Source organism: Alligator sinensis, unplaced genomic scaffold (assembly GCF_000455745.1).
Source record: "Alligator sinensis unplaced genomic scaffold, ASM45574v1 scaffold713_1, whole genome shotgun sequence".
NCBI classification, from domain to species: Eukaryota; Metazoa; Chordata; order Crocodylia; family Alligatoridae; genus Alligator; species Alligator sinensis.
The window spans coordinates 590040-603034 of record NW_005842814.1 but is presented as its reverse complement, the minus strand read 5'-3'; the positions used below and the strand labels follow the sequence as shown (position 1 = coordinate 603034).

The 12995-nt window shown below is 39.6% G+C and overlaps 1 protein-coding gene across 2 annotated transcripts in view; it reads right to left on the bottom strand.

The window, feature by feature from the left end:
- The window catches only part of TBK1 (TANK binding kinase 1), a 43755-nt gene extending 30903 nt beyond the window's left edge, over window positions 1-12852 (bottom strand). The window contains exons 1-5 of one of the 2 annotated variants that reach the window (XM_025191416.1): window positions 12583-12852; window positions 9300-9454; window positions 6160-6300; window positions 1846-1975; window positions 946-1127 (exon numbers count right to left, since the gene is read on the bottom strand). In XM_025191416.1, coding sequence (XP_025047201.1) covers window positions 946-1127; window positions 1846-1975; window positions 6160-6300; window positions 9300-9422 — 576 coding nt within the window. In that variant the 5' untranslated portion in view covers window positions 9423-9454; window positions 12583-12852. The remainder of the gene's footprint in view (window positions 1-945; window positions 1128-1845; window positions 1976-6159; window positions 6301-9299; window positions 9455-12582) is intronic. The other variant, XM_006035274.3, reaches the window with a different exon arrangement.
- Window positions 12853-12995: the final 143 nt, after the last annotated feature.

Genomic DNA, 12995 nt, shown 5'->3' with positions numbered 1-12995 from the left:
CATCACTGCTCAATATGTGTGCATACTCCAGATACCCTCAACAAAGGATCCATGTGCTAAATAGCTTCCCACTCATGACAAATTGGGTGTTCTTTTCACAAGTCCTGGGACCCTCCAAAAATGTATACACAGATGAGCTGCAGTGCTGCCTAGTCCATTCTCCACCCCATAGAGGGCAGGGCCATACTAATCATATGCATCAGGCTGAGAGAGTGGACAACAGAGCCTCTCAGGTACACAAAATTTTGGTGATGTTTGCCAGACATTTAAGAAACACTGGTGAAGAAACAGGAATAACTGGAAATGGGAAAGAAAGGTGTAGCTCAGCTGTAGGAGTGAGGTGGAAGTCAAAGTATATTCAATATAGTGGTTCACCATGACTTTGAAAAGAGTTGGTGCTGAGGGGGAATGAGCACAATCAGCACTATATCTTATTCAGATGGGCTACACTAGCCTGTCCTTGTGGTTGGTTCCCCAGTGTGTTTGCCCAATATGGGCCATGTGTTCTATGGCCATGCTCAACACAAGCTGCATTCAATCAACTTTATAGTTGGTTTCTGTGACTGAATGCATGCTGCTTCTAGCAGCAGTTAATGATAGCCAGTGCATTTAACAAGGAGGTTTGCTACTATGCAAATATAAGACAAGGGGCTTTTTTTTTCTTTTCTTTTTTTCATGCTGATTGGGAAAAGAACCCTCACCTTTATTTGAGTAAAACAGTATATGGATTTTCTTCATTTTGCATGGAATGTGGAAAAGCTAATTCAGGAAATAACCTCAAGATAGGCATTAAAATAAGAGGACAGTAGAATGTCATAAAAACCAATACAATACAGAACTTGGCATTGGAAAATGAATTTCTAACTAGAATTCTGCATCTCAGCTATTCATCAAGAGATGAATTTGACACATTCTTCAAATCAAAGATAAAATTAAATGGCTTACCAAATATTCTTCTGTGCCATAGAGGGAAACAAATTGTTCATCATCTTCTAATTCTCTAGCAGCTCCAAAATCTGTCAGTTTGTAAACAGAATGGCCCTCTTCACCTACAACACGCATTATATTGCCTGGTTTTATATCACGGTGCACTATTCCATTCTCACGGAGATGATTCATCCCAGCCACTTAAATACAAAGGCATACAGAATTTAATATGCACATCAAAGACAGAATACACACTAAAATACCACTGAAGAATGTGCATTTTCATATCCTATTTTTTTAACCAATGGGACAAAGAACAGTACAGAATACTACTGCTACTAAAATTTGCATGGATATAACAGGACATTCAGATGATCCATGTTACTACTTCATCTTAAAACAGATCATTACAATGCCTTGTTCTCAAAAATCTTGTTCCTGTAAAACCATATTCTTCTGTCATTCCAAGTAAAAATTTACCGACACCAGATCTTATTCTCTTCCCAAAGAAAGATCCACAATATAGGAACCAAGAAGTAGCACTTGGTTTTCTCACTAGCCTTTCATGCACTCAACTGTTAAAACAGACATTTCTCAATTGTCAGCTTTTCTACAGTTACAGCCAGGAGTCACTGGTGGTCCTCCCTACTTCACCAGTACTTTTTTTGTGATTACATGTTATAAAGATGACAGCCCAGTAAGGGAAAAATAAATAGCATAAAATAGTTTTAAAATGCATAAACAGTTTATTAATGCAACTACAATTGTTGTTGCAGATAAAAAGAAGGTGATGATCCGATATAACAACATTCACATTCTCAAACAATTAGAAATCAGGCTAAGAATCTGAATGCTACGATTCTAAACTTGGCAAGGGAACAAATTAAACTAAGTTTAAAAGGTTGAAATCCTACATACCAACATCTCTCAGCACAATTAAGAATTCAGATTCTGGAAGTCCATAGGCATTAGACGGCTCCTCTAACACTGTGTATAAGCTCCCACAAGGACAAAATTCCATAACAAGTACTTTGTGCCTAGTGGTTGTCTATAAAACAAAAAAGGATAGATTTGCAAAGGCTATGAAAATTTTTAACAATGCTAGAAATTATATCAAGTCACAGGCTCTTACTTTCAAAAAGTGATATAACAAGCCTAAGTCTGGTAGCTTTTTTAGAAAAGAAGAGGTAGGGAAAAGAAAAATCCATATAATTTTAAAAATAAACTTGAATGGGAAAAGGAAAGGGAGGCCACAAGATCAGGGATGTTGGACCTCTCAGAGAAGCTAGCCTGGGCAGAACAAAAAAATGAGAAGCTGCAGGGAAGAATAGTGCAAATATGTTCTGCTTTTTCTCTCCCTTTGACTCAGTCCTGTCCAATTCTTAACAATCATCATCTTTGGGTCATCTTTCCATGAGACTCCAGTCAGCCTTACATTTATATTGCACTAATTCCTAGATGCAATTCTGCATTTGCAAATTTGAGTTGGTTGTACAGTAGGCCCCCCTGAAAATTTTGCCAAATACCTCGGATTTTGTAGTATTATGAAGATTGTAGTATTATGAAGATACACTATCAGAAAAACAGCATGCATTAAAATCTTCACCAAAAATGTGTACAGCAATACCATAAGATGTGTACAGCAATATCATAAAAATCTGTTAGCTCAAAGAATTCCATTTCTAGTACAATTTATGCATAAGATGTTCATATGAACTTTGCATATGACTGGAGACTAAAAAAGAAGGACCGAGTGTGTTGATATCCCAGGCTACCAGGAGATAGTTATAAACCCCAGCAGCACTATAGACACTGGACAGACTAGCAGCCCTGTACCCCTGATGCTGTCTTACTAAGGCTTTATCAAAAACCTTTGCTCAACAAGGCCTCAGCTTCTGGCATTCCTTCCTCCCCTTTCACTTCCCTTCTCCTTAGTTCAATGTGGTCTCAGCTTCTAATCAGTTTCCTCTCTCTTTCTTGAAGGTGACTGGGCTTGGCTGGGTTGCCAAATACCAGGGAGTTTGAAGGCCCTTGCAGATTATACTAGGTAAAATGGTAAATCAACTGACACATCATCCTAGAAGATGGGGACGTTTGAAGGAAGGTTCAACAGTTTGGTACACATACCAAAGTACTGAAATAAGAAACACTTGCTTGGATCCGTCTGGCAATCGGTGATTGGCTTTCTTGTGAAATTATTAGAATCAGATTCGTTTCTATAGTTACTCAATGTGTAATAAAGCTATAAAAGATCATAGAAAAGTAGGGCTGGAAAGACCTCAAGAGGTCATCTGGTCTAGCCTCATTCCCTGACTAAAGGATGTCAATCAAGTGTCTGACTAAGCTGCTCTTGAATATTTCCAGGAATTAAGATTTCACAGCTTCTCTAAATTGCCTATTCCAAAGTTTAAGCACCCTCACAGTGAGAAATATCTTCCTAATCTCCAACCTACATTTCCTCTAATGCAGTTTGAGACCACTACTCCTAATTCTATTCCTGACAGCCACAGAGAATACTCTCTCTCATACTTTTTATAATCCCCTTCAGGTATTTGAAGACTGTTATCAAATCCACCTTCTGTCTTCACCTCTCCAGACTAAATAAATAACCCTAGTCCTGTGATCTTTTCCACATAAGTCATGTTTTTCAGAGGACTTTTTTTTATTTTGTTACTTTCCGCAGACTCTTTCCAACTGTCCACACCTTTCTTGCAGAGTAGGGCCCAAAACTGACAGTACTCCAGATGAGGATTCACCAGTGCTAGAGAGAGAGGCAGAATCACTTCCCTTGCTTTGCAAGTGCAAGTGACGTTCCTGTTAATATAATGTTTTTTTTCTTTTCTCCTTTTGCAACAAGAGCACATTTGGCTCATAATTAGATAATGTTCCACCATAACCCCTAGGTCCTTCTCTTGCAGCACTGTAGCCTAACCAATCACTCCCCAAGTGCAGGACTTTGCACTTGTCCTTGTTCAGTTTCAACGGATTGTGATCAGACCATGTCTCCAGTTCACCCATGTCATTTTGGATCTTAACTTCCCTCTAGACCAGTGGCTTTCAACCTTTTTTCATTTGTGGATCCCTCAACATTTCAAATGGAGGTGCAGACCCTTTGCAAATTTCAAATGGAGGCGCAGGCCTCTTTGAATTGAAAGCATGAGTATTCACATACTTTTGACTGAACACAGCCATCTTTTTAAGGACCCCTTAAACATAGTCTACAAGCCTCCAGGGGACCATGGACCACAAATTGAAAAACACTGCTCTAGAGTGACTGCAACTCCACCCTTCGGAGTTGATTTGATGTCATCTGCAAATGTACTAAGTGTGCACTTGAATCCCATTGCTCAAATCATTTATGAAGATGTTAAACAATACTGGCCCCAAGACAGATTCTGGGGAACTTCACTTGCTACTTCCTCCCAACTAGACAAAAAGTCACTAATGATTACTCATTGAGCATGATAATCCAACCCATTTTGAATCCACTTTACAGTACTTCTGTCTAGTCGGTAATTCCTTATCTTATCAAGAGAATTTCATGAGAGAGAATGTCAAAAGTCTGGCTATAGTAAAGGTATATCACATCCACCGCTCATCCACAAAGCCTATAAACTTATAAGGAAAATCAAGTTGGTCAGGTATGACTTGCTCTTTGTGAATCCATACTAGCTCTTTCTGATCACCTTAAGAACTTAAAAACTGCCATTTACTGGGTAAGAACATAGGTCCATCTTGCCCAGTATCGTATGTCATGCAGTGGCAGAGCGGACGCTGAAGGGGAGACTGAACCAGGTATGACCAGGGTTTTTCCCCCATTGTTCCTCTGACTTGCAACCTCCAGCATTTAAGGTCTAGGGCGTTCTAATTCAGAGGCTGTATCCCTAACTGCCACGCTCAATAGCTGCTGATGAACCTTTCCTCCAAGAATTTGCCCAATCCCTTTTTTAATCTGGCTAAACTGTCAGTTTCCTTCCACAACATCTAGTGACAACCACACTTGAATTTCACACTGTGAGAAAAAGAACTTCAAGATAATTTCTAATCCACAAATGGATATTCTCATAATCCCATGACTACCTTAGTTAAAAGCCTCTGACATGGAACCTTGTTAAAGACTTTTTTGAAGTTCAAATATACTGTCAACTGGATCACCCTAATCCACCTGCTTAGTGACACCCTCAAATAACTCTAGTAGGTTGGTGAAGCATGATTTCCCTTTGACAAAGCCATGTTGATTCCTTCCTGACAAGTCATATTCATCCACGTGCTGAACAATTCCTTTTTTTTTTTTTTTAAACTTTGTTTCTACCAATTTTCTAGGAATATGAGTTAGACTAACTGGCCTGTAGTTCCTTGCCCCACCTCTAGAGACTTTTTTAAGTATTGGAATCACATTGGCAACCCTCCAGTCCTCTGGTACCAAGGCTGTTTTAAGTGAAAGGCTGCATGCTACAAGAGCTTGACAGTTTCTGATTTAAGCTCCTTCAGGACCCAAGGGTGAATGCCACGAGGTCCTGGTGATTCACTACTGTTTAGTTAATCAATTTCCTCTACAACCTCATCTACTGAAACTTCAATTTGGGGCAGCTCCACTAACCTGTCCCTAGAGAAGAGTGGATCTGGTGAGGGAGTCTCCCTAAAAACTTCCACAGTGAAGGCAGATGCAAAGCATGAATTTAGATTCTTGGTAATGGTGCTGTTATGCTTTAGCTCCCGTTTTACACCCTGATCATCTAAAGACCCAATTGATTCCCTGGCAGTTCTCTGATTTGTAATCTACCTTCTTCTATTCTAGATACTTTGAAATATTCTTTGATGCCCTGCTCCATGATCTTTCCTGCTACGGCCTGATATGATAGGTCTGCATTTCCAGTATGTGTGTAAAGCAGGGCACAGCAGAAGATAGGAAGAAGCCAAACCATGTGTGGCTGGTGCCTGGCCAACCCAAGCACTTGCAATCATTCACCGTGCATTCTCTGTTACCCTGCAACCCAGTCACCCAAGGAAAATCAGATTCTAAGAGGATGAAGGACAAGAACAATCATAGGGAGTCCTTGTTTTTGCCACCAGTAGAGAAAGCTCCCTGCAATCAAACACTGTTACACTGATTTCTTTCCAAAAACTACCTTCTCCTATAAAGGTCAGTCTACATGAAAGACTTGTGTAGAGACATGTAATGATCATGGTATTACAACAAACCTCGAACTACAACCGAAACAGATAAATTACCTCTTCTTCAATAGCAAACAATTTGACAATGTTCTTGTGATTCAGCTTCTTTAAGACTTCAAACTCTCTCATTTGAACTTCCGCAGGACGAAGGAAGCTTATGCTGTTAAATACTTTGACAGCGTATAAATCTCCAGTTTTCTACCAAAAAAAATTAAAAACAAAATCACCGTGTATCAGAAAAATATTGTTTTCTTAATCATTCTTAAAATAATTCTTAAAAATTTAAATTCACAAAGTATCAGTTTTCTAAAGAATCCCAAAACTCTTTACACATTTACAAATGGGATATAAATGCTTTATAATAATTTATTAACTCTATAAGTTGATTTGGTTATTGGGATGTTAATGTATGAATGTACTAACTTAGTTTAACAGGTGACTATAAGGAAAAAATAAACAGGACAGAAAAAAAATGACTCAAGGTAAATCACTTTTCTCCAAATGTTTGATGGGGTTTCCAAAACAGAAAAAAACTTACAAACTCAGAAGATCAAAAGAGCCATGCCAGGTTTCAAAAAGGAACATGGTTTTATGACAGGGGGCCATACAGAAACAAACACCTGCAGGGAAAACGGGCTGAGGCATGACGAATTTAGTTTTGCTTTGGTTACCACTGACAGACAGCAAACTTGGTAAGAGTTTGCACATAAAATTTCTCTGAGATTCTTTTTTCCCCCTTTAAGGCTTTATTCCTACAGCTAAACCAATTATTTAAGAAGGCTGTCTGGTAATTATATATCACTGTTTCTGATTCCTGAAGGGAAGAACTACAAAAGTCTAAAACATGAATCATTTTGTACTAAAATTCAGCTACCTGTAGGGCAAAGCAAACCAATAGAAAATAAACTTAACATAAGCATAAAGCCTGAATAAACTAAAATAAAAAAAAAATAAATTGGAAGTTAGATCTATTTTTAGACCCCAGGAAAAGATAAGCAACATCAAACAATAATTTAGGAAAGAACACTATATCCAGTATGAATCTTCAAACTGATTTTACAGTTAGAGTACGCTAATCAGAACTGATTATTTCCAGTATACCTAAGTTATTTTTTTTTCTTTTTTGAAAGACCATGGGAGTCAAAGAACTAAAAATGATCTACTAAATAAAGTCAATTTAGTACCTGAGTTCGTAGCACACCCCACCCCCACAACAGTTTATTATTCATACTATATCATCACCCAGAAGCAACTACTTTCTACTAGTTTTACTAGGCACTGAACATATGTATGAGGCAAATACACCTGAACAATATCACGCAGCACTAGCTTAATGACAACTCAGGAAAGAATAGCATTCGCTGCACCAAAAAGCAGGACTTCAAAAAACCAGAATTACAAAATTTAGGACAAATGACTGCTATAAAATGTAGAAAAGATTTTAGGGGATGTTATAAAGGGAGACAAAATATATAATTAAGCAACAATGAACAGGCTCATATCTGACTGCAATTCAGGTATCCACACCAATCTGGGGATACTTTTTCACAGAAGTGAAAAATAGAAATATAAGCATTTAGTTTTTAACTTTTAGTTCCACTACAAGGATCACCTGAAAATATGCTAACAAAAATTAAGCCTTCAAATCCACAGCCAAATGTATAAAAGCTTAAAAATTACCAATAAAGTTCTAAATAACTCCCATGAAACTTACCAGTAGTTCTGCCTTTAGACCCAAATTTTGGAAAGTGATATACATTCAATGAGGCTACTTAGGTTCAAAACAGTTTACAAAATTCAGGCTGATTCCTTCAGCATTTATCTGCTGCCATAAAACAGCTATAACTACTCACCCTGCACATGGTGAGTATACTCTTGTAATGGCCTATGATTTCACGAGTTACTTCAAGAAACAAAAGCCCATAATCAAAAACAAGGTAAACCAACCACTCGTATCTCTGCAGATAAACGTCTTTCAAGCTGCTTTTTAAATTATACACATAGTTGGAAATTTATAGCCAGGAAAAAGTAACAACAGCATTGCCATTTTCCTCACTGTTATAATGAAGTAATGCAACCAGGAGGACATAACTAAACACTGCAGATAACATCAAAACTAATCAATACCTAGAAAGAGAAATGGACTGGGGCAGGGATCATGTCTTTCCTTATGTTTAGGCTATACAGGGCTTCTGGGCTCTATCATAATATTATGATAATCAATAAATTCATATATTATGGAGGAGGTTTTAAACAAAATGAGCCCAAACTAAAGGTTTCTCTAGAATGAAGATTTCCCTTCTCAAAAAGGACAGCTAAAATCAATGTTTCAAAAACCTCACCTAGGCAGATCTATACATTTCTTTCCAATTTAAAATACCATTTATGTTTAGTAAGAATATTTATGTTTAGTAATTAGGCCACAAAAATCTTTTTGATTTTTATTTAACTAGTCCCTTGGTTTGTTGGAAACCCAAGCTCTACAGCACTGTACTTATGCATGCATAAAAACCAGGAAACAGCTATTTATTTGCACTGTCCATATGAATAGGACTTTAAAAGGAAAGAGCAAGCTCAGTGAAATGTTATGTCATATTTTACAAGTTATTTCAGTATGTATAACAGATAACAACAACAAAGATAAGAAACCTACTTTTAGAAATCTGAATTACAAGGAAAAAGTAAAATGCTAGGTAAGGTACACTTTTTTCTTAAAAAATGCATACTGAATTCAATCAAATTGGAGCCCTCGCTCCCTCTCAGAGCCACTGCCGCCTGCTCCGAGCCCAGCACAGCCCAGCTGCCTCACCAGCAGCCTGCTTTCACTCTGCGCATAGATCCAGGGGATATGCACCCCCCATGCCCTCCTGGGATGCATGTAGCAGCAGGAGCTACCCCCAGCTCCCTGCACAAGGCGCAGCTCCACCCCGCGCCCTGCCCCGGTTGTGCAGCACCTGCCCCTGCCACGACACACACACATGACATGGACAGAGCAGAATCAAGGGTTTTCAAAGGAAAGAAGCCAAACTTATTTTTTTCCTACTGAATCTAGCTTATGGCATTTCATTCAAGTTTACTGTACAGTCCTTTCCTCTCTATTAACCGAAAGAAAAAAGTGCCGTACATTAACAAAGAAAAACAGGGCAAGAAAAATATTTAAAATTAATTGTAAGAATCTTTGTTCTTGTGAAGATAACCTGATATGGTGTCCAGCTTGTTTCCTCTGTACAAACCTTATGCCGTCCACGAAAAACATTTGCAGTTGCTCCTTGTCCCAGAACATCAGACAAAAGCCACAGATAATTTGAAGTGCTCTGCATGTTTGCTCTTGATAAGTCGTTTTCTTTTCAATCTTAAAAAAAAAAAAAAAATTAAAATATTTAAAAGGAAAATGAATACTTTATCATAAAACTGAAGATATTACTCCAGAGATAAATCAATGAGAGGGAGTAGAAGGGAAAAAGAAAATAAACAATTTCATGCTAAATACTGCCAGAAATGAAAATTTAGGCTTTAGGTCTAAAACTCATCAGAGATTAAGGTCTTCAGCCCTGCCTTCCATTTAAAAGACTCAAGGTGGGGAATAAAAAAGATATAACAACATATATAAAAGATAGGGAATAACAACATATATAAAAGATAGGGAATATAACCACAACATTCAAATAATATGAAAAGTGTTTCTTCCTTTAAGACAAACAGAATTTCTACAGGAACTATAACAATTTATACAGCTGAGTCAAATTAGCTAACAGAGTGGACAGTGGTAGACTGATATACTATTAAGGTATTTTGGCTCTGAAATAAGGAAGTATTGAAAGCTGTTTCTTCTTCAAGCTCCAAATAGCTTGGCTTTAGCCAGATAAATAATCACGGTTGATATGTAATTTGAAGCATTTCAACTATTCTAGTTAGAAATACTGACTGACAACTGAAACAACAAATCTATCCAAGGCCCTTGAACTTTAAGGCAAAGAAGTGTATCGAGTTCCCAGTGACTACAGTAAAAAAATAACAGAAAACTTCCTGTGCGATAAGCATCTACAAGTTTATCAACAAGATTACTCAGGCCGACTTTTGAAGAAATTATTGATTTATAAAACAAAGTCTGTAACAATTTAGTACATTTTTTGCCACAGGAAAAAAGGAGGGAATTCAGGAAAAGACAGTCCAAAAGAAAATTTAGTAGGTGGTCCCCTCTTCTCTCCCACTCTTATTTGAAAAGCAAATTTGGAACAAGATCTACCAAAAGTAAATGAATGAGCCACGAGCAACTACAACCCAGATTAGCATGCTAGAGAAGCTAGGACTTCATACCTGGATAAGCATAAACAGGAAGCAAGACATTTGCAGTATGGTACAAAATACTGACCATTACCTGAGGCAGCAAAAATAGAAATCAGATCGAAGGTCTAACATTTCTACTGATGAAGTTATACCACCGTTAACCCTCAGAATCTGTATATGTGCAGCTCTGATACAAAATAGGTGGCATGCCTGACCTGCTGCCTGATCTGAGCAGCATAAGTAAGGTATACAGTCCTTATACCTTCAATTTAAAAGATTAGAGACACACAGTGATTTCGTTTTCATTATCTCCCATCTGCTTTCTATAAATAACTCTGTAAAATGTCACTATTTAATCTCAGTTGCTTTTGTTCCATCTCCATTCCCATCCCAGCTTCATTGTACCTCTCCCTCCTCAAAACAGCTCAGATGGCATCTTTTCACAAACATGCAACATCTGCTTATTCCTTTTTCATTTTTCTGACTCCGCTAAATTTTCTGCCTCTCCTATTTCTCTTCAGATCCATTTACTCTTCTAACAGATTTGCATTCAAGATCACCTAATATTGACCAAAGTTATTAGGGCATCTCAGAAAGGATGTGAAATTTTGGGAAGAAATAAGACAGACAGAAAACATAAAAGACATCCCATAATGTAAGTGAACAAACAAAAAAGAACATAAAATGGAGAAATAGATTAGGAGAAAATGACAGATACGGAGTCTTAATTCAAAGATACGGCCCTTTTATTAATATCTCCTCCTCCCCATATATGATTTTTACAAGGCTTATTTTCTGCAAATTACTCCATAAATGTCTCAAATTTCTTTATACTTTGGATGAAGGGTAAGAAAACTCTCCATCTCAACATCTCCTTTTTTATTCTTATTACACAATTCAGGGCTGTGCAACTGGCAACCTATGAATGGCCTGTGGATTGGTGGCTACCTCTCCTTTTGCAGCACAGCAGCAGCCCATGCAGTAGGAGACAGAGGTCTGCGGCCTGCCAGGGTGGGCAGGAATCCACCCCCACAGCATGTGGGCAGAGGTGGAACAGCCCTGATGAACCGATCCTTTCTGAATTACTCGACGGAGTTTCATTTTCTCATCATTTGTAAACACCCATTCTGTTACTGAATCAGCAGTTCTGTGTAGGAATCTACCGCAATTTACCTTATTGTTTAATTCATTCTTCCCAATGATTAAGGAGGGATGACATACAATAGATTTTGATATTATTCTCATTTTATTCCTTTTACTGCTTTTGCTTTGAAGGGGAAGGAACATTGCCTGCTTTGCCAAGATGAAATGTAATACTCTCTCTTGTATGTTAGTTAGCGGGGGAACTGTTCCAGTTCTGTTTTGCGTGCATAACAGCTAAGCCTTGACATGTAAAAACAACCCCCTGAGAATAAAGTTGGACTAGAGATCTTACGGTCCAGGGACAAAGCCAAAGCCAAAAACAAGATCTGGTTCCCAAAACCATTAGACTGCAGAAGTGCATGAATGCTGCTTGAATGCATAGCCCTGGGAATTAATACATTTTAAAAAAGGAGGGGGGACAACTATGCACTTACAGATTTTGCACTTATCTAAATTTAATGTAAAGAATTAGTGCCGGTTAAGCACACAGAATGGACATGACTGTCATATTAGCAGCCTTGAAAATAAGTGGCTCCCTTCATTTTCAAGACTTTTCCCACCAAACCTTTGACAGGACCTTCCCCTTCCCCGTTTCAGATGAAGTTAAAGACAGCACAAATAGTTATGAAGGAGACCCTTACAACAGTCCCTTAAGGGAGGGCATCCTCCACCCAACAGTTGAAGGGAGTGTGCGCCAGGCCTGGGCACAGACACAACTGAGTTATAGTGGGAGGAAAGGCAGTGTATGCTTAAGCAGGACATGCATTTAACATGTAAACACTTAAGCAGGCTTTATTACCACATAAGCAAGAGGCAACAAATTGGGTCTGGGATTGCATTATGCAGCAAAGCCAATTGTGCGTTGGCTTAGTGGGCGTGGATGGAGTACGCGGCACTTTCTCGGGCGCTCAGCCTGCCATCCTCTCCGGGCGGGACGCCTACAGGCCGGCCCGCACTACCGGTGGCAAGAACTGTTATTTTCCGCTCTGTCGCCGTCCTCCTCGGACCCCCGGGGCTCTTCTCCCACCGGCCCACCAGCCCAACCTTTACCTCCACTGCCATGCGGCTGACGCCAAGCCCCGGCGCACCCAGGTGCTGCAGGGCCCCCACGATATTCAATGGCAAGGGCGGCTCTGGGGGCAGCTTTTCCGGGCTTCAGGAGAAGCGTGCCAATTGCTGCTCTCCCGGGCCTGCCCCTTCTAGGCAGCCCGGCCCCGGCTGCCGCGGGGAGGCCACGGTCACAACAGGCCTCTCTCAAATCAAGCTCTGCTCTGGCGAAGGCGCCGGCAGCACCCGCCTCCCCACCCCACCCCTCCGCCGGGGAATCTTTCTGGGCTGCGGCTGGGGGAAGGTCCCTGGCGGCCCCGCTCGGCTCAGGCAGGGCAGGACCCCCCGGCTCGGCTCGGCTCGGCTCAGACACCACAGGCTGCACCTCGCGGCCGCGCATCGCTTTTACCCCCGCG